General features: G+C 39.1%; 2 protein-coding genes across 3 annotated transcripts in view; one reads left to right on the top strand and one right to left on the bottom strand.

Moving 5' to 3' along the window:
* The window catches only part of LOC109065425 (autophagy protein 5), a 30,314-nt gene extending 21,427 nt beyond the window's left edge, over positions 1–8,887 (bottom strand). Inside the window, exons 1-6 of one of the 2 annotated variants that reach the window (XM_042740342.1) lie at positions 8,771–8,887; positions 7,498–7,646; positions 7,272–7,399; positions 5,639–5,717; positions 5,403–5,565; positions 349–443 (exon numbers count right to left, since the gene is read on the bottom strand). In XM_042740342.1, the coding sequence (XP_042596276.1) occupies positions 349–443; positions 5,403–5,565; positions 5,639–5,717; positions 7,272–7,399; positions 7,498–7,605 (573 nt within the window). In that variant the 5' untranslated portion in view covers positions 7,606–7,646; positions 8,771–8,887. The remainder of the gene's footprint in view (positions 1–348; positions 444–5,402; positions 5,566–5,638; positions 5,718–7,271; positions 7,400–7,497; positions 7,647–8,770) is intronic. The other variant, XM_042740341.1, reaches the window with a different exon arrangement.
* Positions 8,888–10,256: 1,369 nt separating this feature from the next.
* Positions 10,257–12,048, top strand: med18 (mediator of RNA polymerase II transcription, subunit 18 homolog (yeast)). The gene is made up of 2 exons (XM_042740340.1): positions 10,257–10,333; positions 11,344–12,048. The coding sequence occupies exons 1-2, from the start codon at positions 10,285–10,287 to the stop codon at positions 11,895–11,897; spliced, it is 603 nt and encodes a 200-aa protein (XP_042596274.1). The 5' UTR covers positions 10,257–10,284; the 3' UTR covers positions 11,898–12,048.
* Positions 12,049–25,096: the final 13,048 nt, after the last annotated feature.

The following is a 25,096-nucleotide window of genomic DNA, read 5'->3' as shown; positions in this document are numbered from 1 at the left end:
TCCTCACTTTTTATTCAGCAAATTTGCTGATGCATTATAGAACCATGTTTTTTGGTTTTGGGGAGCTCATTGTAATTTCCTGGTTTGTTGCAGCCAAGATTCAGATTATAAAAAAAAATTAAGCCTTTTAGAACCTAAATATAATATTCATTTATATAAGTAATCAGCAAAACTAAAAATTGTATCACTCTCCTAAATGTTTTTGAATTTTTTATTAAAAAAAAAAAACGGTCATAACAGTCATATTAAGTCATAAACAAACATACTTCTGCTATTCTCTAAGTCAAATCAGTCAAATCATTTACCGTACTGTACATGACTGTAGAAAGTAAATAAATGAGAAAATACCTGATACATTCTAAAGGGGATATAGCGGAAGCCTCCCTCATCGGTAGGATACTCCATAAGCTTACGATTCATGGCCCAGAACTGGTCGAATTTATCTGATAAAAGAAAGAAATTGTTTTAATCAATGACAATAACTCATGTTTCATTTTGATTCTCTCTCTGAAATTATGCAGCACAGTATTGTACCAATAATTTGAATTTCTTTCTTCCGTGGGTCACCCTCAGTCACCATTTAATTTCACTGTATGGAACAAAAATTCAGTAAAAGTGAACAGTGGCTAAAGTCAGACAGATTCTGCCTGGCTGCCATTTATACAGCAAATGTATTTACTGCTATTCAGCTGGAAAAAATCATTCTGAAAGTCATTCCAATGATACCTTTCCTCTGTGCCATTATCATTACAGCTGTGAATTATAGTTGTGGATTTCCCTGTTCTAATAGAATTATAATGATTATTAAAATGTTATGGTTACAGTTGATAACTCTGGAATAAACAGGCATGAGTTCTGAGCTAAGCTGTGTGTGTTCCGTCACGCCGGCTGCTTTCTCACATGTGCAGGTGAAAATCAACATCCGCTTAGAAATTATTACTTTCTCTGCTCACACACTCTCATCAGAGAACAAGACAGCTGTGACAGTGTGTTATCAAAACATCTATGCTTCTGAAACTTACACCTCTCTCAGTTTATCTGCAGAGCTTCACATTTTCACCTTTAAATTAACTACTGAAACCACTGCCTAAGCACTGCCTGCATCGCACACACTTATTCTCAGATGAAAGTATGGGTTTGAAGTTACCGAGGACATTAAGTGTAAAGCTCAAAGCTAGAATGCACCACACAACTTTTAAACTATTTAAACTATTTAACCCAAAAATGAAAATTTGCTGAAACTTTTACTCAGGACATTCATGATGTAAATTAATTTGTTCCTCCATTTTTTGGGCAGATTTATAGAAAATTAGCATTACATCATGTGCTCACTTCAGAGGATCCACTGTTGAGCATGTGATATAATGCTAAATTTATACAAATCTGTTTGTATGAAGTAACAAACTCATCTACATCTTGGATGGCCTGAGGGTGAGTAGATTTTCAGGGTGTTTTTTATTTTTTTGACTTTTGGGTAAACTATTCACTATTCAAAATATTCATACACGAACACGATCCAACTGTGTAAATGGTTACAGAGGAAAAAAGTGGACTTCATACACTAAACAACTAAAGATCACACAAACACAACAAACTCAAGCAGAAGCATGCGCCTCATTGCTAGGAGACACATGAAAAATGAAAACAATATTTGTTCTAAAATCATCTCAAAATATCAAATATTTTATATACTCCAACTATACTCAATCAAATCCTAAAAATATGACACAATGTTCCCTCTAAGCTGCGCGCGCGCGCGGCCGCGCACTTCTTCCACCGCTGCCGCGCAGAAGAAATAATGTGCCGCGCACACGCATAAATGAGTTGCGGAAAGCTATTTGCGAAAGCGAATGAATTGCAATGCTCGGGTAAACCGCTATGAGTTGATATCAACGTTATTAGAACCGGTGAATGCGGTTTACAGTTTTCATAGATGAAGTGCGCCAAATGATTCGCTGTTGAAACCGAATATTTTAAAATGGTTGCGTAGCCTACGAAATAGCTCAACTCGAGAGCCGACGCAAACGCAATGCATGTGAAATAAAACGTCATCATGTATTAAAGAAGAGTGGCTTGATTAAGTGCAAACAGCGGATGATGGGCACAGAACGGTAACAAACTCAGAGACATTTACAGACACACAGGTAGTGTGCAATCTGTACATCATAGGGATGTTTAGATAGCTATAGAAGAACTGACGTTCACGTTTTTTGTTTTTTTATATTTAACTTACAGATATCAGTTTAAATGCTTCAGTTTCTATTCTATTCTATTCTATTCTATCAGTTTAAATGCTTTTCAGTTGATATTATATTATGTTAGGCCTATATTATTAACCTAATTAATAATTTGACCTTGTTTTTTAATGGATCTCTGCTCATCAAGGTGTATTTATTTTACGAAAATACAAATTATTGCAATTTCTAATATTGGTTTCCTGTTTTAATGTACTTTAAAAATATCATTTATTTCCCGTGGAGCAAAGCCTGAATTTTCAGCATCATTACTCCAGCCTTCAGTGTCATATTATCCTTCAGAAATCATTCTGATATGCTGATTTATTATCAGTAATGAATCTGTTGTGCTGCTTAATATTTTTACTCTTTTGTTTTTTTTGAACGTTTTACTTTTTTCTTTGATTCTTAGATTAATAAAAAAAAGTTAAAAAGAACAGCATTTATTCAAAATAGAAATCTTTTCTAAAAATATGAAACTTTTTAATTTAACACATTCTTGCTGAATAAAAGTATTAATTTTTTTAAAAAAAGAAAAAAACAAAAATTGGCCACAAACATTTTAGTAGTGTATATTGTAACACAAAATTTCTATTTTGAATAAACACTGTCCTTTTTAATTTTTTTTATCAAAGAATCCCGAAAAAATACACAAGTCCCAAAAAATATTATGCAGCACAACTGTTTCCAACATTGATTATAAATCATCATATTAGAATGATTTGTGAAGGATCATGTGACACCGAAGACTGGAGAAATGATGCTGAAAATTGCTTTGCTTCATAGGAATAAATTATATTTTAAAGTATATTAAAATAGAAAACTTTTATTTAAATTTGCAATAATATTTTCTCAATATTAAAATAATGAATAATCAAATAGATACAGCCTTGATGAGCATAAGAAACTTATATTTAATAAACATTATTGATCCCAAACTTTTGAATGGCCAGTGTATAGTATATATATATATATATAGATATATATATATATATATAATGTATGTATAAAGTTTTCTCAGGTACATCTAAAATTACATAATTTAGTCACGGGTCAAATTAAATACAAATAGCAATTAAAGTTAAAAGTTACACACTTTTTTTTTTCTAGGCTGTACTGTCTGGTAAAAGAATGTTTTTGCACAGGTGGGCCGAAATGTCCGCATAGAGAAAAGTTAATTTTCTATGAAATCTGTCAACTATGACAGCTAATCTGAGTATGTAATTTTCTATGAAATCTGTCAACTATGACAGCTAAAAATCTCCAAACTGGCTATAACTTTCTGCAACTACCATCAACTCATTCAGACTGCAAACTGGGGCAAAAATATGGGCAAAAGTTGAGTAGTTTATCCCAGCTTTAAAGGCATTGATCACCCAAAAATGAAAATCCTGTCATCATTTACTCACACTTAAGTTGCTCTAAAAGTTTCTTCCTTCTGTTGAACATACAAGAAAATATTTTAAGGAAGTGGATTACCAAACAGTTGCTGGTCTTCACTGACTTCCACAGTATGGAAGAAAAAATATGGGGAGCAAAAACTGTTGTTACCCACTTTCTTCAAAACAGGCCTATTTTTTGTGTTCAACAGAATAAACAAATTCATAAAGGTTTGAAAGAACTTGAGGGCAAGTAAAGGATGACATAATTTTCATTTTTGGGTAGCTTATCCCTTTAAGGCAAGACACAACAAGTAAAACAATTGTTTTGTTTTTTCAGCCACAGTGCAATTTTGGGCTATTTTTCTTCCTTAACTTGTCTACTTTAAGACTGGTGTTTCTTTTATTACACTTTATGGATTTGGATCTGTAGATTTCTATTACAATACATATTTTTAAAGGCAGTTTCCTCAAAATTAGCATTTTCTCCTGCACCAAGCCAGAAATCTCTGCTTCATTACCAATAACATACACCAAACTTTATAGCTGTCTCTATATTATAAAGGTTTCTAATAGGGATGCACGATATTATTGGACCAATATCGGAATCGGCCGATAATGGCTTAAAATGTAAATATCGGCATCATCAAAAAAATATGCAAATAATATTTAGACTGTGTTTCTGATTAAATAAAGCAGTAATTGATACCATAAAATCATGAGTATGTTTTGCTTTAAAGGTCAGAAGCTTACATGAACAACAACAATCACAAACATGACACTTACATTAAATAATTTTGTATATATGTTCATTAATGTGTAATATGTTATTTTTTTAAACAAAATATGAGCTCTAAAAGATTTTCTGAATTTTGACAACTCTTTTGCTTTATACCATTTACAAATGTAAAATCATTAAATAAAATGTTAAGGTTACCACTGCAGTGATTAATATATTTATTTATAGTTATTTTAAAATCTTCAATGTACTGTCATTATAAAATAACTTCATTATTGTTTATTTAATTCTAACAAATAAGTTCTTGTTAAAAACTAACCAAAATTAAAAATAATTATATATCGGTATCGGCATCAGCTATTGGCCAAAATAAGTAGAAAATTATCGGCAAAAATCCAAGATCGTGCATCCCTAGTTTCCAAAGATTTCCATTCCTAACAAGGTAAAAGTAAAAAGGTATTTTATTTCCTAGCTGTTGACAGTACTTCCTGAATTATGAAGCAATAAAAAGAGATATCCAAAATCTAATATTAAATTAAACAATGTCCATTTTTTTATGTTTTTTTTTTTTTTTTACTATTCCCACCTGTATTGTCTTGCCTTACAGAGTATGCATATGAAGAGTGCAAGCAAAACAGGATATATGAACCTCCTACATGCCTTCTGTCCTTTGATTGACTGTTTATGTCTTTAGCAAATAAAAAGCCTTTTAGTACCACCTACAGATTGTACTACAATTGTCTTTTTGCTGTAAAATCTATACTGATCTTTATAAAGTAAACATAACAATAAATTTAATATTGTTAGTAATATTTCAAGATTACTGAACCTGAACAACTTGTTTACTTAAGTATCCACTGGTTTTTAGCAGTCTTTTGTATATTTACTTTATTATCCATGCATCATTTTAGTAGGCTTTAGAAGGTTAACTTACATCTATGCATCATTTATATATATATATAAATATATATATATATATATATATATATATATATATATATATATATTTCAGAAACAAATGTGAGTATCAAATATGTCAGCAGTTCTTACCATTCTGTAGACCCATCCACAGTTGTTTATGATCTTTTTTCTGCATGTCGTTGATGACTTGGCCTTTGTGTTTGAGTGCATCCGCCTCTTTAATGCATGACATGAAATGTGCTTCTATCACAGAATTTGATGTGCAGTGAAGCAAGTCATGTTCTGGGAAGTTCTACAAAATAAAGAAAATTACAACTGTGGAATATTAATAACTTTATGAAAAATAAATGATTGAGTCTACACACCTTAAAGTGCACTGTGACATTCCAGGGCAGAGCTGTGTTTGAAGCGTGAAGATCAAACAAAACGCCAATGGGATAGTGCCTTAAAACGATGAAAATAACACGTTTATAGTCCATCAAGTAAACACAAGGCATTAGCAAAATCAATCACTGAGTTACTCAAAATATGGCAAAAATCTAACAGCTCTCATTCCTCAAATCAAGCGGAGATCTCATCCATAAGCCTTGTTTTGTCCTGCCACCTAGTGGTACAAGACAAAACTACACCTATAACTCACACCATCAACGGACTTAAAGCTACCTGGATTTGAGAGTATAAAATTCTATAAAATTGAATAAATCAGATCTGCGTACAAGTGTGGACGTGAGTAACCACATATATGCATCAGCCAAGAAAATGCCATCAAGAAAGAAATGTAAACAGCTTCTAAATTATCAATATGATGAACACTTCCTGAAAAACTTCTTGTACACAATGCACTACATGCCTTCTGTCATTTGATTGACAGTTTGTCTTTAGCAAGTAAAAGTCATTTTAGTACCACATACAGGTTGAAGTACAAGTGTCTTTGTGATGTGACATCTTTACTGATCTTTATAAAGTAGACATAAGAATAAATGTAATATCTCAAGATGAACTCTTACTGAACTTGAACAACTTATGTTTACTTAATTATCCATTCATGATTTTCATCAGGTTTTTGTATATTTACTTGATTATCCATACATCATTTTAGCAGGTTAACTTATCCATACAATTTTTTTTGTACTATGATAGGTTCTTAGCTGATGCATATATGTGACCCTGGACAAAAAAAACAGTCTTAAGTGTCAAATTAAATAACTGAATAAATGAGCTTTCCATTGATGTATGGTTTATTAGGATCAGACAATATTTGGCCGATATACAACTATTTGAAAATCTGGAATCTGAGGGTGCAAAAAAAATAAATAAAAATAAAACATTTTTGAGAAAATTGCCTTTAAAGTTGTCCAAATGAATTCTTAACAATGCATATTACTAAACAAAAATTAAGTTTTGGTATATTTACGGTAGGAAATTTACAAAATATCTTCATGGAACATGATCTTTACTTAATATGCTAATGATTTTTGGCATAAAACAAAAACCGATAATTTTGACCCATACAATGTTTTTTTCTGGATATTGCTAAAAATATACCCCAGCGACTTAAGACTGGTTCTGTGGGCCAGGGTCACTTATGTGGTTATTCACGTCCAGCACTTGTACTTAGATCTGATTTATTCAATTTTATAGATTTTAATACTTTCAAATCCAGGCAGCTTTGTATCTATTAGTCTGATAATGGTCGGAGCAATATATTGCATTGCATTATTTGTTTTGAAACTACAGACTTCTGATCATCAAACAAAGCATTTAAATGTCTTCTTCCTAAGACGTATTATTGGGAGAAATAAGAGTGACAACTGATATTCATATGCATTTTGTATTAGTGGCCTGCATTCAGCCTTAAGTGCTTCTGTACCTCAATTAGTTGAGTAGACTTTGGATAAAATCATCTGCAAAATTCATGAATGTAAAAAGGAAAGTCATGTGCAAAAGTTAGTTTAGATTAAACAAGAGGTTTAACAACACATTGTCAACTCGACATACCATTTGAGAGGTGTTCCCTCATATTCAAACCACATCTCCGTGGAGTCTTCTGCCTTCATGACTCTGAGAAAATGTTTCTTGACTTTATCAGTGACTAGTGTCAGGTAACTGACCCGTGGGAGGAGCAGCTGACACATTAACAGAGAAAAACAGCACAGGTCAGTTAACACGAAACTAACCGTTCTACAGCAGAACGAAAGAAAGAAAGTCTGTGATCTTAACTTACATAGTAGGGTTCTGCCTCTCTCTCTGTGGTTTCCTCTGGAGACAGTGTGAAACAGGCCGGGATCCGTCCGAACCAAACATCTCGGAGCACATCCTTGTCATCTGCCATTATCACCTTTCTCCAGGTGACACATATAATGTCTTCAGTTACTGAGCGGTTTAGAACACAGAGCTTCAGTATTTCATAACACCAAGATATCAAGCAGCTCTGACAGTAACTTTAGTGATTTTAAGTAGGTGTTTGAATTTGATAAAATACATTTACAATACTCATGTAAGTAAGAATCCTAAACACCCTGACACAGCAACATTGGCTCAACTAGTGACCTGCATTTGGTCTGGGACTGTTTGTTTGTCTGATTAATAGCAGATAGTGGAACTGTGATTATTTTTGCAATTCAGAAAGTAAACAATTCACTTTTCAAATGAACATAGACAATATCAAGAAGTAACCGAAGAAACCCGATCAGCATCTGAAAATGGATATTCATATTGCCATAGTTAACCACTTTACTACTTGTATTTTTTTTTTTTTTGTACTACTGATAGAACATTTGATATAAGAAAATGATTTTATAAAACGAAATTTTAGAGTTGTCATAATTGTTCATTTGAGATATTCGTTATAATATATATATATATATATATATATATATATATATATATTATATTTTCTTCTGTTTTGTTCTGTTTGTAAACACTGATTAAAAATCATGACATAATCAATTGTTTTATTATACTGACAACCCAAGTTTTTAAACACGCTAAACATCTGTCTCAGAATGAGGGCAACAAATTAACACTTTTCTGAGACAGAAAATGATCTGGGACGAGCAATAAACACAAATACGTATTAAAAACCTCTTTTTGTATCTCATCAAGTGCTCTAAAGAATACAGAAAACGCCTTCTAGTCTAAATGACTCCAGAAATAATAATTAATACAAGAAATTAAATGTTATCCGAAGTAAAACATTATATCTGCTAACACTGGGGCTAGTATTAGCATTTAACATTGTTTATGGCATACACAAGAACCATGACAATCTTTAAATGGACACACTGTAAAACCACCTACTAAAATCAGGTATTAGTGATATTTAGTCGCGTTTCTGAGGCTGTAACTGTGATCATGTTTGAAAATACAGCTAGCACTGACAGAACAACATTACACACGGGGAGACGCTTTTGGAGCTATTAACGATACCAAAATGCCTCGAACTCAAAAACTACTGTATCCACACATCAATAACACAAAACAGAATAATAGATTACATTCATTAGATGTCTACAGGAAGCGTTGAGCTCATTTTTAACAACAAGCGATGTCATGCATCCCTAAGATGGAGCGTACCTTCAAATTAAAAGTCTCTACATGTTAAACGCGCTCATTGTTTTTCACAATAAAAGTCACAGTTAGTCTACGCGTTCACTCCACAGTTATATATTTCTATAGCGCTGTTTAATGATTGATTCACCTTTTGGACGGGACTACCATCTTACAGAAGGTCATGTGCTTTTGATTGCGTCAATCTTTTAAACTTTTAAAGTTATAAAATAGGGATGTCACACATTATTATTGCATAACCTCATTTTTACAAAACACATTTACAAAATTTGATAGAATTACAGTTTCATTCAATTTATAAGTTGAGGGAATATTGGAGGAATTATTCATGTTATAAACGTTACTAGTATGAAAAGAGATCCCTTCAGTCCGATAGATGGCGCTAAACGAATGGGGAAAAAACCGCTGAGCATGCGTTGTACTTTCTATCGACACTGCGCGTGCGCGGTTTGCACCTGGAGGCAGTCGAGTGAGTTGTTTTGAAAGTGAAAGTGAAAGTCGTGACATTTGTCAAGTATGGTGACCCATACTCGAAATTGGTGCTCTGCATTTAACCCATCCAAGTGCACACACACAGCAGTGAGAAGTGAACACACCGTGAACACACCGACAGCCGGAGCAGTGGGCAGCTATAGATCCAGCGCCCGGGGGAGCAACTGGGGGTTCAGTGCCTTGCTCAAGGGCACTTCAGCCATGGGTATTGAGGGTGGAAGAGAGCGCTGTTCATTCACTCCCTCCCACCTACAACTCCTGCCAGCACCGAGACTCGAACCTGCGACCTTCTGGTTACAAGTCCAAATCTCTAACCATTAGGCCATAGCTGCCCCAGTTTTATTGTAATAGCCTATCCATATTTTTGTTTTATTGTAATATGGAGGAAGATGTAGAGCATGTTATAAAAAAAAAGGAAAAGAAAGAAAGATACTGATTGATGTCCTCAAGGAAAATAAAGACAAACTTAATTTGATGAACATTTTGGGGAATAAATCAGGGGATAAAAACTTTCCATTTTTAAAGCGTTATCTAAAGGACACGGGATTATATGGTAGAATTTAGTGAAGATTACGGTCCTGAGCCACACTCCTAATCAGTAGGTGGCGGTAATGCACCTGAAAGTTGTGTACCATCCGCCATTAAACACCGAGGAGAAGAAGAAGAAGAAGACAAACGCACAAGCCGTTTGGATTTTGCTTTCATATAACAAGTAAAATATATGTTATCTTGCGTTTATTATTCAGAGTATTGTACTGGCTGGCGGTGTTTTGTTGTTAATATCTTACTGTCTTTGCAGGTCTTTTGTTGTGTGTGTTCATCTACGGTTCGTTTAAAGTTCGGGTTTAACGTCATTTTCACGGGTAGTTTACAGTTTAATGTCACAAAAAAAACAAAAAAACCTGAAGAGGAGGTTCAGAAAGAAAAAGAGGCTCCGCCGGTCACCGTGATGCCCGTAACGGGTGGAACCATAAACATGATGGAGTATCTTCTGCAAGGTAAACACCAGTTCATAAATATAACCTCATTACTGTTCTTATATCCCTCAGTCATCTAGTTTATACTAATCTGGGCAATATTTGAAACTTTGTTATATTAGCATGTCTCGTGTAATTGCTTCCTGAAGATAAATCTTTCATTGTATTGCATTTCTCATTTGTAAATCTTTTGGTTAAAAGCGTCTGCTAAATAAATAAGTGTAAATGTAATTCATTACAATAATTATATGCAATAAACAGAAATTACTTTTTTTTTTTTTTTTAAATCCTTATCTAATAATTGTTAAAAACTGGAGAAGTCATGGAAATGTATTGGTCAGAAGAGTAGGATCCTTGCACTATTCTTTTTCTAAGCGACACCAAAACTGTTCCATTGTATTAACACAAAACCATTTTGTGAGGTTATTTTTTGCTTTAACTCATGCACATATTTCAGGGATTACTGGTTATCATTTTATTGATTTGAATTTGATAAAGAAACTTTGAATTGATTTGAACATAAACATGTATGGAAGCCTGTTTCCACCATGGAGACCAAAAAAAAGAAAATAAATAAATAAAAGGCTATTGCGGCTTTTCATCTCACAATTCTTTTCTCATTTTCATTTTTTTTCTTTTCCTTCAAAAAAGTCTCACAAGACAAGAAAAGTCTGAATTGTTTGATATAAACTTGCAATTGCACATAAAATACAGTCACAATTACCTTTTTTTAATTTTTATTCCGTGGCTGAAAACAAATTGAGAGCTATAAACTCAGAACTGTGAAATGTAAACTTGGAATTATGAGGAAAGAAAGTGTGTGTGTTTATATATCTCAGTTAATTTTTTCTCAGAATTCCAAGAAACACAGTCAGAATTGTAACAGTTATAAACTGCAGTTAACTTTATATTTCTTAATTCCTTGACAGTAAAAAAGCTCTCATAAATGTGTCACTGGTTTTTAAATTTAAGTAAGATTTATAAAGTTATATCTTCTAACGTTCCTGTTTTGTTGATTTTTTTCGACACAGGCAGCGTACTGGATCAGTCTATGGAGAGTCTCCTGCATCGACTCAGAGGTCTGTGTGATAACATGGAGCCTAAAAGCTTTGCTGATCATGAGCTGGTGTATCTCCTGAAGGGTCAACAGGGCAACCCCTTCATGCTGCGTGCGCGCCGCTCGCTTCTTCACCCCACTGCCCCTTGGCATCTGCGCTATCTTGGTCAGCCGGAGGTGGGCGACAAAAGCCGTCATGCCTTGGTGCGCAACTGTGTGGATGTGGCTGCCTCACACAGCTTACCGGAGTTTCTCAACGAGATGGGTTTCCGCATGGACCATGAGTTTGTGGCCAAGGGTCAAGTGTTCCGGAAGGGTGCGATGAAGGTGGTAGTGAGCAAACTGTTACGTGTCCTGGCGACAGGAAACACGGAGAACACAGAGCCGCTGTCTCTGTCGTATCTTGTTGAGCTGAGCGTTCTGGCTCCTGCAGGACAGGACAATGTTTCTGAGGATATGAGAAGCTTTGCAGAACAGCTGAAACCTCTGGTGCACCTGGAGAAAATTGACCCTAAAAGACTTATGTAGTGTGACTTCATTTGAGACTTTTGCTTGTGATAATGATGATGGGTATTTTATGCTTATCGATTGATAAACATCCAAAACATGTATTTTTAGTAACTAAATAAGTCTAAAATAACTGAATGATGAAAAAAAATTGTGGCAAATAAAACTTTAATTTGAGTAATTTCCTCCCTTTTTACCACTTGATGATTTCAGTTCTTAATTAAAAAAAACAATGCTTCATGAGACTTAGACAGAGAGTTAATCTGTGTAAATACATTCTTGCATGAATTGTTGCTTTTGACTTCAAACAGTTAGTGTGACAAATGGTCTGTGTTTAAACAGCACCCATCCAAGCCTGCAATTTTCCTAATGATTTCATTTTCAGCATTATTAGCCTACTCCAGTCTTTAGTGTTCTGAAGGACTTTGGGGCTGTTTAGTTAAGTTTTGCAATCACTATGGCACATCCGGTTAGATTGCAAGGACTCTGATTATTCTTCTTAAACATTTATCCTCCACTATAGATACAAGTATAGGTGTGGTTTTCTAGCTGCATGCACAAACAGGAAATAAACTTGTGGAGAACACTCATTAGCTCCGCACTAAACTTTCTGATGCAGCACCCTTCTTTTTCCTTGTAGTGGAACTACTTTCAGATGATGCTAAAGCTGTACTGATTTGTAGTTCCAGTTGTCAATTAAAAACCCACCAATAGCCTTCACTGTCCATTGTTAGTTATCACAGTCCTTTACAACATTCAGTGTCACATGATCCTTCAGAAACTCTTCTGATATGCTGATTTGGTGCTCAAGAAACAAGCACCAAATATTTATTTAGGAGCAAGGTTGTCAGTCGAGTTCCTTAAGTATTCTTACAGAGAATGCAATGGCTGTCATAACAAATGATAAAGGCTGTGCTCTTAATAATTTTCTCATTCATCCATCCGCACAGTCTTTGAGAAAGTATTTTGTTTCTAAAGTGCCCCTATTATGGATTTTTTTAAATTACCTTTCCTGCAGTGTGTAAGTAACACAGCTCTAAGTGAATAAAAAAAATCCTGCAAAGTTTTAAATCTGAAAGTGCACCGTGTATAGAGTTATTGTCCCTCAAAATTAAGAGTCGAATCTGAATCATTGAAACGACTCGTTTTTAAAACGAATCCCAAGCCGTTTCATGTTGATGTCATGTTGATGAAACATTAGCATATTGCCCGCCTACTTGTTGGTCTGGTCTTTTCGCGTTGGTCTGAATGAAAATGCAAAATTATTCTTTGCCACTATGTGCCGCATTTGGAGCGGTAATAATATCTGTTTCCCTGGTAACGCTGGGCAGCACCATAGCCTGTATAAAAACAGGGCAGCAATGTGCTCACAAATGCTGCTTTATCAGGCATTACAGGCATGATTAAATGAAAATGAGACCAATCGGACCAATCACCGCAGATTAGCATCACACAAATGAGGGGTTTGGAAAAATTAATCATTGAGCAAATCATTTTGGAGTCGTTGAGCAAGTAAGGTAAAACTAAATGTATATTATAAGATAATGAAAGTGTTTTTTGACCTTGTGTGCATGTCAACCTGTGGTGGACTCCTAAAACCAATATATTAACCTTTCATTAGCCATCATAGGGGCATTTTAAGCATTTTAGGATAATAACAGTAGTATAACAGCACTGTTTAACTTTGTTAAAACTTGAGTTTTATTTAGGCTAAAGAGTCCTTTTCATTCTTTTAAGTATTATGTTGCTATGGCATGGGCTCAGAAAAAATACGCATCACAGACAGAGTGTGTGAACCTGACGTTAGGCATATGCCCAGTCTGTTCTGTTCTCGAGCTCCACTTAGGTGCGCTGCATTCTGATTGGATCGGATAGCATACTGCGCGAGGTCGGGACCACGGAAAATCGTGCTAAATCGATTTAGAAATCGTGCACGCTCAAATCGTGATTTTATTATGATTTCGATTAATCGCACAGCCCTACAGCAAACAGTTGTTCCCTTATCAAGTCAGTTACTCAACATTACGTATGGGGACACCCTTTTCCTCGAAATGCTGAAGCCTGATTGAATCACTCTATTGCTTTGCAATAGCCAATGGCGTCTGAGAATTCACCTGATTGGCTGGCTCAGCCACTATATAAGCAATGTCAGGCACCAGAATACCTCAGATTCTTTCTGCTTCACCTGGAGCCTGATTTTGCCGTTGACCTATGGACTAGAGTGGACGACGCGGATAGCAATCCCCTCTTGCGTTCCAGCAGAGTACAAGTATTACTTCGAAGATGTCTCTTTGCCGCATGTTGCGGTCCCGTCGACTTTCCTGACGCACACAAGGATTGTCTGCTGTGTCTGGGCTGTGCCCATGCTGAAGCGGCAATAGAAGGATTGGATTGCTGAGCCTGCGAGGTATTGGCAATCAAGATCTTTTGTCCGAGGCTGGCCGTTCTTCGCAATGGTTGCCCACTGGCTGCATTTCCTCTGTCCGCCGCCTTAGAGCCGCAGGCCGGCAGACTGCAGATTACTCCTTCAGGAGGCCCATGCCCACATCGCCCTTGCACGCCGGAGCCCTCGCTCATCTATGTTAATGAGAGCTCCCGCTCTCCGGCAAAAGCACGCGAAATGGTCTCATTTGGCAGTGGAGAGGACGACACCATGTCCACGAGTGCCTCTGACCTGTGTGCCTGGTCGGAGGTCCCTTCAGAGGCTAGCTGAATCCTGAATTCAATGGACCTGGAGCTGATAAGTATCCTCACGCAGACTGTAGCAGATTTGGAGTTGGATTGGGCAGCCCCTGAACAGCCGTCTAAACGTTGGATGGACGGGTCTTTCTTCGGCGCAAGCCGCCAAGCAGACGCACATTGCAAATTGCGGACTGCAGCTGATCTAGCCCTGGCCGCATCTAAAATTGTCGCCCAGGGAATCGGCCGCAATATGGGCAGCCTTGTGGTTCTGCAACGTCACCTGTGGCGGATGCTTACAGAGATGCGAGATGCAGAGAAGAGGCTGGTCACGCTCAACCAGCGAGTATGAGCACACAACACAAACCTGAGCCGCCACTTCGTCAGAGGCAGTTCAAGAAATCCCGCTTTGATGCGAAGCCAGCCCCTCGTCAGCAGGTGCGGCCTGTAAAGAAAAAAGAGCAGCGTTCCTGATGTTCATGCCAGGAGGAAAAGGGCGCGGTCCGTGTCATGTCATGCATTCATTTGTTATTTTTTGGCACCATCTTGTGGCAGTTTGGTGTAGCGACAGAGAATGCAGATAATTGTAAGCTATTTTCTTAGTGGTTGATTTAGAACATGTGACTCTTGGGTTAGATGTTAACCAGGAAATAACCGCAGTGTTCCAGATTTTCTCCATGCAGTTGTCCAAGAAGTTTCCTGTAAGTCTATTACTTTTTTTCAGTGTTTGTAAGAATGTTTATTCTCTTGTGTCCATAATGCTGCTTGACTGTGTGCAGAGAGGTACTGCATCTGAGTGTTCAACTAGGTCCGATACCCGACCTAGAGGGGGAGGGTGAGCTCGCTGAATTGTCTTGCTGCTTCCTCAGCACCTAGCCCTCTGCATCAGATATGTGCGAGTTTGGCTGCACAATTTTTCACACAGCGGAGTTTTATACGTTCCCCATACATACTGTCGAGAAACCGTCTCGATAAGGGAACGTCTCCAGTTTCTTATGTAACCTTAGTTCCTTGGGAGGAGGGAACGAGACATTACGTAGATGGCTGTGTGAAGAAAAAAAAACTCTTACAGCTTCAATAGCTCTCGCTCAGCTGATAGATTTTTAGGTATTCTGGTGCCCGACATCGCTTATATAGTGGCTGAGCCAGCCAATCAGGCAAATACTCAGATGACATTGGCTATTTTTAAAGCAATAGAGTGATTCAATCAGGCTTCAGCATTTCTAGGAAAAGGGTTTCCCCATACGTAATGTCTCATTCCCTTCTCTCTGGGAACTAAGGTTACATGAGTAACCGGAGATGTGTTCCCGTAGTAGACGGTTACAGTAGAACGTCATAAAATAGTAGTTAAAGTCGCACACACGCAATATAACGTCTGAATGACATTGCCGTTCCATCAGTGGCAGTTGCTTAAAGTTCCAAATAAACATATGTTTTATATTTTAATATAATATAGTTTTATAGTTAATTTAGTTTTATATATATTAGTTTTCATATATTATATAGTAGGGCTGCACGATTATGACAGAAATTCATAATTGTTGATTATTCCCTTGAAATTGTAATTGAAATTGTTATCAAGCTGAAAACACTAACTTAAGAACCTGTAGTGCTTTTCTATAGTATTAAGCCTCAAATGTCAACTATACATCTGATTGGTTTCTTCTTTAAATTATAAAAAAGTACAAATATGAATGGTATTATAATGTCATACTAAAACTAAAATTAAAATAATGGGGAAAACGCATCTTAAGATCGCAGAAGAACATAAGTGGACTTTGAATGATTAATTGCCGCTTTGAACGATAACATAATTGGGGCATTCATAACTGTAATCGTGATTAAAAATACAATTAATTGTGCAGCCCTATTATATAGCATATTTTTTAAAAAAATTTAAAACATAAAATGTATGTTTATTTGCAATTTGTTTATTTATTTCACCAAGTACAACATGTTCCTGTATCAACATCCTTGTTGATCCTGGAACAACATTCCAATCAGCCAGTCAGTACAGAGATATAACTTTTCTGTTTTAGGTTTACAATCAGGGTTAGGTGCTCCTACACTCTTGTTAATCAGCTATCATTTCCCACTGATTTTAGGAATAAATTATTGGTAGGGTTAGGTTTAGGGGAAGGAATTAGGTTAATTCTATATTTTTGGACATTAATGTTGATCCAGGATCATCAAAAGATGTTGATCCAGGAACATGTCTCACTTGGCAAAATCACGGCGACCAGGAAATTACGTTGCTCCCTTTGACAAGTGCATTCCAAATGACTACATAATGGCACGCACATGCCCTGCTCACTGCAAAGTCCCCACTTTTTTTTTTACTTTTTTTTGTGATCAGATACCTCCACCACAGATGTGTCACAGTTGTTGGGTTCACTTACTCATCCGTGCGTGTTATGTGTGTGTTAGTGTGTGTCTCTGTGTGGCTGCTGTGAGCTGATCAGTTTTCAGCTGCAGCTCGTTATCAGGCTCTATTTAAGGAGAGCTAACCCTGTCTTGTTTGTCAGTTCCTAGTGACAGTTGTCCTGTCTGGCCGATGCTTCTCATGGTTCCTTATCTCTCGTCTCCGGGTTTGAATTCCTGCTCCGCCGTCTTCAGTGAGGTTGCCCATTGCGTCCCTGCGCTAACTTGCCACCGAGCCGGACACAATCTTCCTAGCCCTACCATTTGTCTGTTGCCAAGACTCTTAATAAAGCATTGATTGTACCACAATTGAATCCTATCTTTGTGTCGTGACGAGATGAATCCTGACTTTCACTTGAGTCTCTTCAAACGGTTTTCTTCTGAGAGTGCTGTACAAACATCATATGTTCAAGTACACTGATATTCTATGATAAAACAAGCTCTTTGACTACTGATGAAGTTGTTTTTTTGTTTTTTGTTTTTTTCTTGAATACATGGAAAGGAGCAGCAAACACTTTAATATTAGGTATAGTTTACTTGTTTCACTTGTTGGACAGAATCTGTTTTCAGGAATGACTCAAAGTCTTGTCACGGTTCATGAATTCACTGTCTCTCTCTCATCTTGTTTAGTGTGTGGATGCGTGTCTGTGTGCGTGGTCTGTGATCACGGCTGATCAGCAGCACCACCTGTTACCTAGTGTGTGTCTATTTAAGTTCAGTAACTGGTGTCTCATGTTGTCAGATCGTTGTGGTTCTCCGATGTGTTCCCCTCTGTTCCCTGTGCCATGTTTGGATCGTGGATTCCCTCTCTGTTCTTCGTCGTGTCTTCCTGCACTCTGCACCGGGATTACGAGCACCGTCACTTGGGAAAACAGCACCGGATCACCGAGGATCATCACTGGTTGTCCACCGAAGTCCCTGCGTCACCCACCATCAGAGCTTGTGATCGCCTCGACTCTCCATCTGTGTTCTGGACTCCCTGTGTTGTTTGTTCAGTCTGACCACAATTTATGACTTTGTCAATAAACCGTTTTGCTTTTGCATCCTGACTCTGTCTACATTACAGAACGATCTGAACACATCATGGATGCAGCAGGCGCAACCAGCTGGGACGATTTTGCCTCTTGCAGTATAGCGAGGATGGATCAACAGAGAGAGTATCGCTAACACAGGTCGGGCGATCTAAGCTCTTGTGGCGCAGGTGTCTGAGCTCACCCAACAACTCCAACACCTGAGAAACCCTGCTGCGCCACCCCCACCGCCAGTTCTGCCAATTCCACCCGAGGCGCCTCATCAGCATGAGCCCCGCTTACCCACACCGGAGGGGTACTCAGGTGAGCCAGAGTATTGCAGCGGATTCCTTACCCGTTGCTCGATGTACTTCTCATTGCAGCCGCAGACATTTCGTCAGGAACATTCCAAGGCGGCTTTTGTTCTCACTCTTCTGTCGGGCAAGGCGGCTCTTTGGGGAACGGCGGTGTGGGGCAATCAAGATCCATGCTGCGCCTCGTTCCAGGCACTCTCCGAGGAGATGAAGAGGGTATTCGATCATGCCGTGGTGGGTAGGGAGGTGGCCAGACTACTCGGCGATCTCCACCGGGGGAGCGCTCGGTGTCGGAATATTCCATCCAGTTCCGCACCCTGGCCGCAGAGTGCCATTGGAACGAGGAGGCGCAGTGGGACCGGTTCCTGCATGGGTTGGCTGACCGTGTCCAGAAGGAGATTTACATGCTGGACCTTCCTCCCAAGCTAAATGGACTCATCGAACTGGCACTAAGAGTTGATGTGCACCTAAATAGAATGGGCTGGTTTCAGCAGAGTCATCAGTTTCACGGCGCGGAGGACCCGTGCACCGGCAGAGGGGACATGGTCAGCCCCGTCTTTGATCTCGAGCCCATGCAGGTGGGTAGAGCTCGGCTTTCCCGGGAGGAGAGGGAGAGGCAGAGATCCCAAGGACTTTGCCTATACTGCGGCAAGGCAGGCCACTTCATCCGCTCCTGCCCCGTAAAAGATCAGGCCCGGTAGTAACTATGAGGCTACTATCGGGTGGGATCTCCGCCGAGAAGACCTCATCTAAACTCCTTCCAGTAAGACTAAGGTGGGCAACCCACATGCACGACACCAAGGCTTTACTGGACTCTGGGGCAGAAGGTAACTTTTTGGATTTTAGACTGGCTCAACAACTCCATATCCCCATCTTCCCCCTCACACACAAGATATCTGTGAATGCTCTTAATGGACAGCAACTCACTTACATTTCTCACGTTACCGGATCCATTACCCTCATTACTTCTGACAACCACTCCGAGAGCATAACATTCCTCCTCATGGACTCACCACTGGCACCCATAGTACTTGGTCACCCCTGGCTAAATCTCTGCACAATCCCAGAATCGATTGGGGCCACAATTCTGTGTCTGCTTGGAGTAACCTGTGTCATAAGTCATGTCTTCTGTGCCTGTTTCTTTGTTCCAGGAGAAGGCAGTGAATTTGTCTAACGTGCCCGAGGAATACCAGGACCTGAGGGAAGTGTTCAGTAAGTCCCGAGCTGCTTCTCTTCCTCCGCATTGTCCTTACGACTGTGCTATAGACTTAGTTCCAGGTAAGTCTCCCCCTCAAGGCAAGTTATATTCACTTTCTGTTCCAGAAAGGGAGGCTATGGAGAAATATATTTCTGATTCTCTAGCATCCAAGTTCATCCGTCCTTCCTCATCTCCAGTGGGGGCGGGGTTCTTTTTAGTGGGGAAGAAGGATGGATCTCTGCGACCGTGTATTGATTACCAAGGGTTGAACAACATCACGGTAAAGAATAGTTATCCTTTGCCGTTGATGTCTTCAGCCTTCAAGTGGTTACAGGGAGCATCCATTTTCACAAAATTGGATTTACGTAATGCTTATCATTTGGTCCGCATAAGGGAGGGTGATGAATGGAAGACCGCGTTTAATACCCCTAGGGGGCACTTTGAATACTTGGTCATGCCCTTTGGGCTGTCCAACTCCCCAGAGGTCTTCCAAGCACTCGTCAATGACGTGCTGAGAAATATGGTTGACCAGTTCATATATGTTTACCTGGATGACATATGATTTTTTAATCTTCTCTCCAGGATCACGTTCAGCATGTCAGATGAGTCCTTCAGAGGTTGCTAGAGAATGGGCTTTTTGTCAAGGCGGAGAAATGCGTTTTTCATGCACAGTCTGTTCCTTTCCTAGGGTACATTATCTTGTCTGAGGGAGTGCGTATGGATCCTGACAAGGTTAGGGCCGTGATAGATTGGCCAAGTCCAGATTCCCGTAAGGCCCTACAGAGGTTTCTGGGGTTTGCTAATTTCTATCTGCGTTTTATTCGCAACTTCAGCCAACTAGCCGCACCTCTGACCGCCTTGACCTCCCCCAGAATGCCGTTCAGGTGGTCCGATACAGCCGAGGCTGTATTTGCCAAACTCAAGAGTCGCTTGATTTTGGCTCCCATCCTCGTTCGTGGTGGAGGTCGATGCATCAGAGGTGGGAGTAGGAGCAGTACTTTCCCAACGCTCTTCCGCAGATGACAAGATGCATCCTTGCGTGTTTTTTCCCATCATTTATCACCTGCCGAACGTAACTATGACATTGGTAACAGAGAGTTGTTGGCAGTCAAGTTAGCGCTGGAGGAATGGCGACACTGGTTAGAAGGGTCAGGGGTACCTTTTATAGTATGGACCGATCACAAGAACCTAGAATATATCAGAACCGCCAAAAGACTCAACTCTAGGCAGGCTCGGTGGGCACTTTTTTCTGTCATTTTGATTTTTCTCTTTCGTACCGCTCGAGTATTTTACCCGAGACCCTAATTGTCTCCACTCTCAGGTTTGACAATTGCCCACCGAATCGGTTGTTTGTGCCAGAGGGGTATCGGTCCGACGTCATTCAGTGGGGCCATTGCTCCAGTATAGCATGTCATCCAGGGGTCAACCGCACCAGTTTTTTGGTAAAGCAACGATTCTGGTGGCCATTAATGACTCGCGACATCCGCAGATTTGTCTTGGCTTGCTCAGTTTTTGCGACTGGTAAAGCTTTCAATCAACCTTCAGATGGGTTACTTCAACCGCTGTCAGTCCCTTCGAGACCCTGGTCCCACATCGCTCTAGATTTTATTACCGCCCTCTGGTCGTTTTGACCGTCATGGACCGGTTCTCGAAGGCGGCTCATTTTATTCCCTTGCCTAAATTACCCTCCACCAAGGAGACAGCGGTAACTGTTGTAGATCACGTCTTTTGTCTACATGGCCTCCCGATGGACGTGGTTTCTGACAGAGGTCCCCAATTTGTGTCCAAATTTTGGCAAGAATTTTGTAAGTCACTGGGGGCGAGTGTCAGTTTATCTTCAGGGTTTCATCCCCAAACAATGGACAAAGCGAAAGAGCCAACCAAGATTTGGAGAGAGTGTTGCGATGTTTGGTTTCCAAGAATCCTTCGTCTTGGAGTCAACAACTCTTGATGGTGGAGCACACCCACAGTTCGTTACCAGTGTCATCCACGGGCCTATCTTCTTTCGATTGTTGTTTAGGTTACCAGCCACCAATTTTTTCCAGTAAGGAATCCGAAGTCACGGTCCCCTCCGCTCACGCCTTCATCCAGAGGTGCCGTCACACCTGGAGCAGACCCCGTGAGACTCTGCTCCGGGTGGGGGCGCGCACCAAGCCAAGGCCAATCGCCACCGGTCGAAGCCTCCCGTATACGTCGTTGGTCAAAAAAGGGTGGCTTTCTACTAAGAACATTCCTCTCTGATCCGTATCTAACAAATTGACTCCTAAATTTATTGGCCCATTCACTGTCACCTAAAATCATTAGCAGTCCGCCTCAAACTTCCTCCTGCGTACAGGAGAATTCATCCCGCCTTTCATGTGTCAAAGATAAAACCTGTGTTTCATTCACGCATTAACCCGCCGGTCCCGGTTCCTCCCCCGCCGCGTCTCGTAGATGGGGAACCAAATTATTCGGTTAACCGTATTCTGGATTCGAGAAGGAGGGGACGCGGATTCCAATACTTGGTGGACTGGGAGGGTTATGGTCCGGAGGAGAGAAGTTGGGTTCCTGCTAGGGACATTCTGGACCACTCCCTGATCGATGATTACAATCGACAGGTAAGTCCGGCGTTCCTAGGGGAGGGGGTACTGTCACAGTTCATGAATTCACTGTCTCTCTTTCGTCTTGTTTAGTGTGTGGGTGCGTGTCTGTGGGCGTGGTCTGTGATCACGGCTGATCAGCAGCACCACCTGTTACCTATTGTGTGTGTCTATTTAAGTTCAGTAACTGGTGTCTCATGTTGTCAGATCGTTGTGGTTCTCCGATGTGTTCCCCTCTGTTCCCTGTGCCGTGTTTGGATCGTGGATTCCCTCTCTGTTCTTCGTCGTGTCTTCTTGCACTCTGCACTGGGATTACGAGCACCGTCACTTGGGGAAACAGCACCGGATCACCGAGGATCATCACTGGTTGTCCACCGAAGTCCCTGCGTCACCCACCATCAGAGCTTGTGATTGCCTCGACTCTCCATCTGTGTTCTGGACTCCCTGTGTTGTTTGTTCAGTCTGACCACAATTTATGACTTTGTCAATAAACCGCTTTGCTTTTGCATCCTGCCTCTGTCTACGTTACAAGTCTGTTCACTTCTCTGTGGTTAGATCAGTGTGCTCAATAATGTGTCTTTGACCTTCATAATTTATGTTTTGATTATACTGTATTGTAAATAAAATACAAATAATAATAAAAAATAAAAAAGCATTTTTTTTCAATCCCCTCACACACATTCTAACCTGCATCAAAGTAACGGTCACACTGATGGGCAATTAGGGGGCGGCCCTTTGTCTCTCAGGTGTGAATTATTAAGCATTCATGGCCATTGTCACTCTTTCGCATACAGCTTTTCTATCACAAAACATGTTTTTACAAAATTTAAATCAATCTATTGTTTTCTGTGATTAAGCAGGATCATTTTCACGCCATTTTGAGGTAAATATTCTAGCCTACAAGACTTAAGTTTAATTCAGAATTAATCAGTATGGGTTTTATGGCCTTATTTCAGCTTTTTTTTTTTTTTTTTTTTTTTAACTTTCTAACCAATAGTCAATATTATAAGTAGCTGAAATAAGCACAAATGTCAAAACATCTCAAGGGCCCCAAAATCACCTCAGACCCCAGAGGGTTAAAGAACTTTCATCTGTGTGTTCCAGATTAAAGCCTGAAACACACTGCACGATTTTTAGCTGTCCCAGATGAACGAATGACATCATGAAACAACCGTGCTGATTTCTGTGATCGTGGCTCCTAATCGGTGGTCCTGTGTCATACAGTGAGAAAGGTTCAAAGACAGCCGTTGTCATGGTCTTGCAACCAAAGATAGCCTGCGATTATTTTCTGGCAGTGTCAGAAATTCAGCATGATCATCGCACAGTGTGTTTGCTGCTATGATCCAGATTTACTGACCAACCAATAAAAATGCAACATGATACCAACGCGGCATGTTGCTAAAACATAAAACTGCCTACCTCAAATGCTTATGCCTTCCTCTTTCGCCGCTTCCACCTTTTATCAACATACAAAAAAACTACAACTGCTAAAATGTGATTCCTCATGCTATTTTTGTTTACCACTAGCGCATGCTGATGTTTTATTCTTCTATAGAAATGTGCATCATACCCTACGAGTCAATAGATGTCATAATTGTACAGTCTACATACATGTCATACCCAAGTAGATACATGCCGCACAGTGTGATCTGTAATGATCTTAGGATTTCTAAAATCATGCAGTGTGTAGAAGGCTTAAGGACCATTTTAGTGCCCCAGGAGATCAGCATTCCACAGCACCACGAGTTCAAGGTTGTTGAAACAGATGCCTGCTTCTTTCTTCACTACATTTTTACCCACACACAACCAGTGGAAAAAGCCACTGCAGACTTCTCACTTGGCTACTCGGAACATAAACAGCAACTTAACCAAACCTCTTTCCAGAGACCTTGGCATTGTTGTATATTATCAGTATATAATTTTCTAATTTACATCAGATAGCCGATGTCAGTTATTAACAAATAATCTTTCTTTTATTTGTTTGACGAATAATAACTAAGGTTCTTCACCTTATTTTCAGAGAAGCAACAGTTTATCATTATGCACTTTATTTATTTATATTTCATAGTATTCTTTTAATAGTTGTATTGATTAATCTTGCTAATATTTTGTTAATAACCTTTATTTTACTACACTTGTGTCCTCCTTGTGTTGATAATACAGTAAGAGGCTCTACAAGTTAATGATATTGCACTTTAAGTGAAGTGTAAGCCAAAAATCAGAACATCATCCATCACTCACGTGAGTACCAATCAGTGCAATGCCCTAGTAAATCCATTAACAAGCTCTGTGTTGGGCATGACAATATCAAAAGTGTGAGATCACAGTTATTTGTGCACATTTCTTGGTTTCTGTGGGTGTATTGTGTAATGTGTATGTAGCTGTGTAGGGTGGAGACAATAAAATACTTGTATGTAGAGGTTTTAAGGATTTGGATTGCGGTGGATTATGTCACTCTTGGAATGTCTAATTGTGATTCTAGCCTTCAATCCTTTAACTATATCCTTTTTGCATGGCTGATCTGTAAAGTTGAACAAGTCTGTCCTCTGTTCTTTAGCAAACACTGTATTTGGAATAAACACAACTCTCATGCCAAAGCAAAGAAGAAAATTGGTTCACATTTCATCGGTTTCTCCTCAATGAATCATTTGAACATCATTATTTTATCCTATAGTTGAAAAATCCCAACTACCTCAAACACCAACACTCTCAGAAAAAAAGAAAATAAAAAAAAAGTTATAAAACCTGTCATGGGGTGGTACCCTTTCATAAGGTACATCTTTGTACCTTTTTACCCCTAAAGGATGTATATTAGTACTTTGAAAGTGCATATTAGTACCTAAAGTGTACACATCAGTACCTATAAATGATACCTAGTAACAACTTTAAAATGAATGTTATAAAAGAGTGTAAAGTGAAATGGAACAACTTTAAAAAATGACTCAAGTCTAATTTATTTATTTAGTGACTTTCGCCTGAAATATAATGACTTGATATGGGACACTGTAGTGCCATGGTA

This window comes from Cyprinus carpio, chromosome B16 (genome assembly GCF_018340385.1).
Source record: "Cyprinus carpio isolate SPL01 chromosome B16, ASM1834038v1, whole genome shotgun sequence".
Taxonomy (NCBI): domain Eukaryota; kingdom Metazoa; phylum Chordata; class Actinopteri; order Cypriniformes; family Cyprinidae; genus Cyprinus; species Cyprinus carpio.
The sequence above is the reverse complement of the archived record's forward strand: the minus strand, read 5'-3'. Positions and strand labels throughout refer to the sequence as shown.

Excerpts from the sequence above, each read along its gene's own strand:
- med18 (XM_042740340.1), top strand. The coding sequence starts at position 10,285 with ATGCCCGTAACGGGTGGAACCATAAACATGATGGAGTATCTTCTGCAA. Across the intron at positions 10,334-11,343 it reads GATGGAGTATCTTCTGCAAG|GCAGCGTACTGGATCAGTCT; the intron begins GTAAACACCAGT and ends TTTTCGACACAG.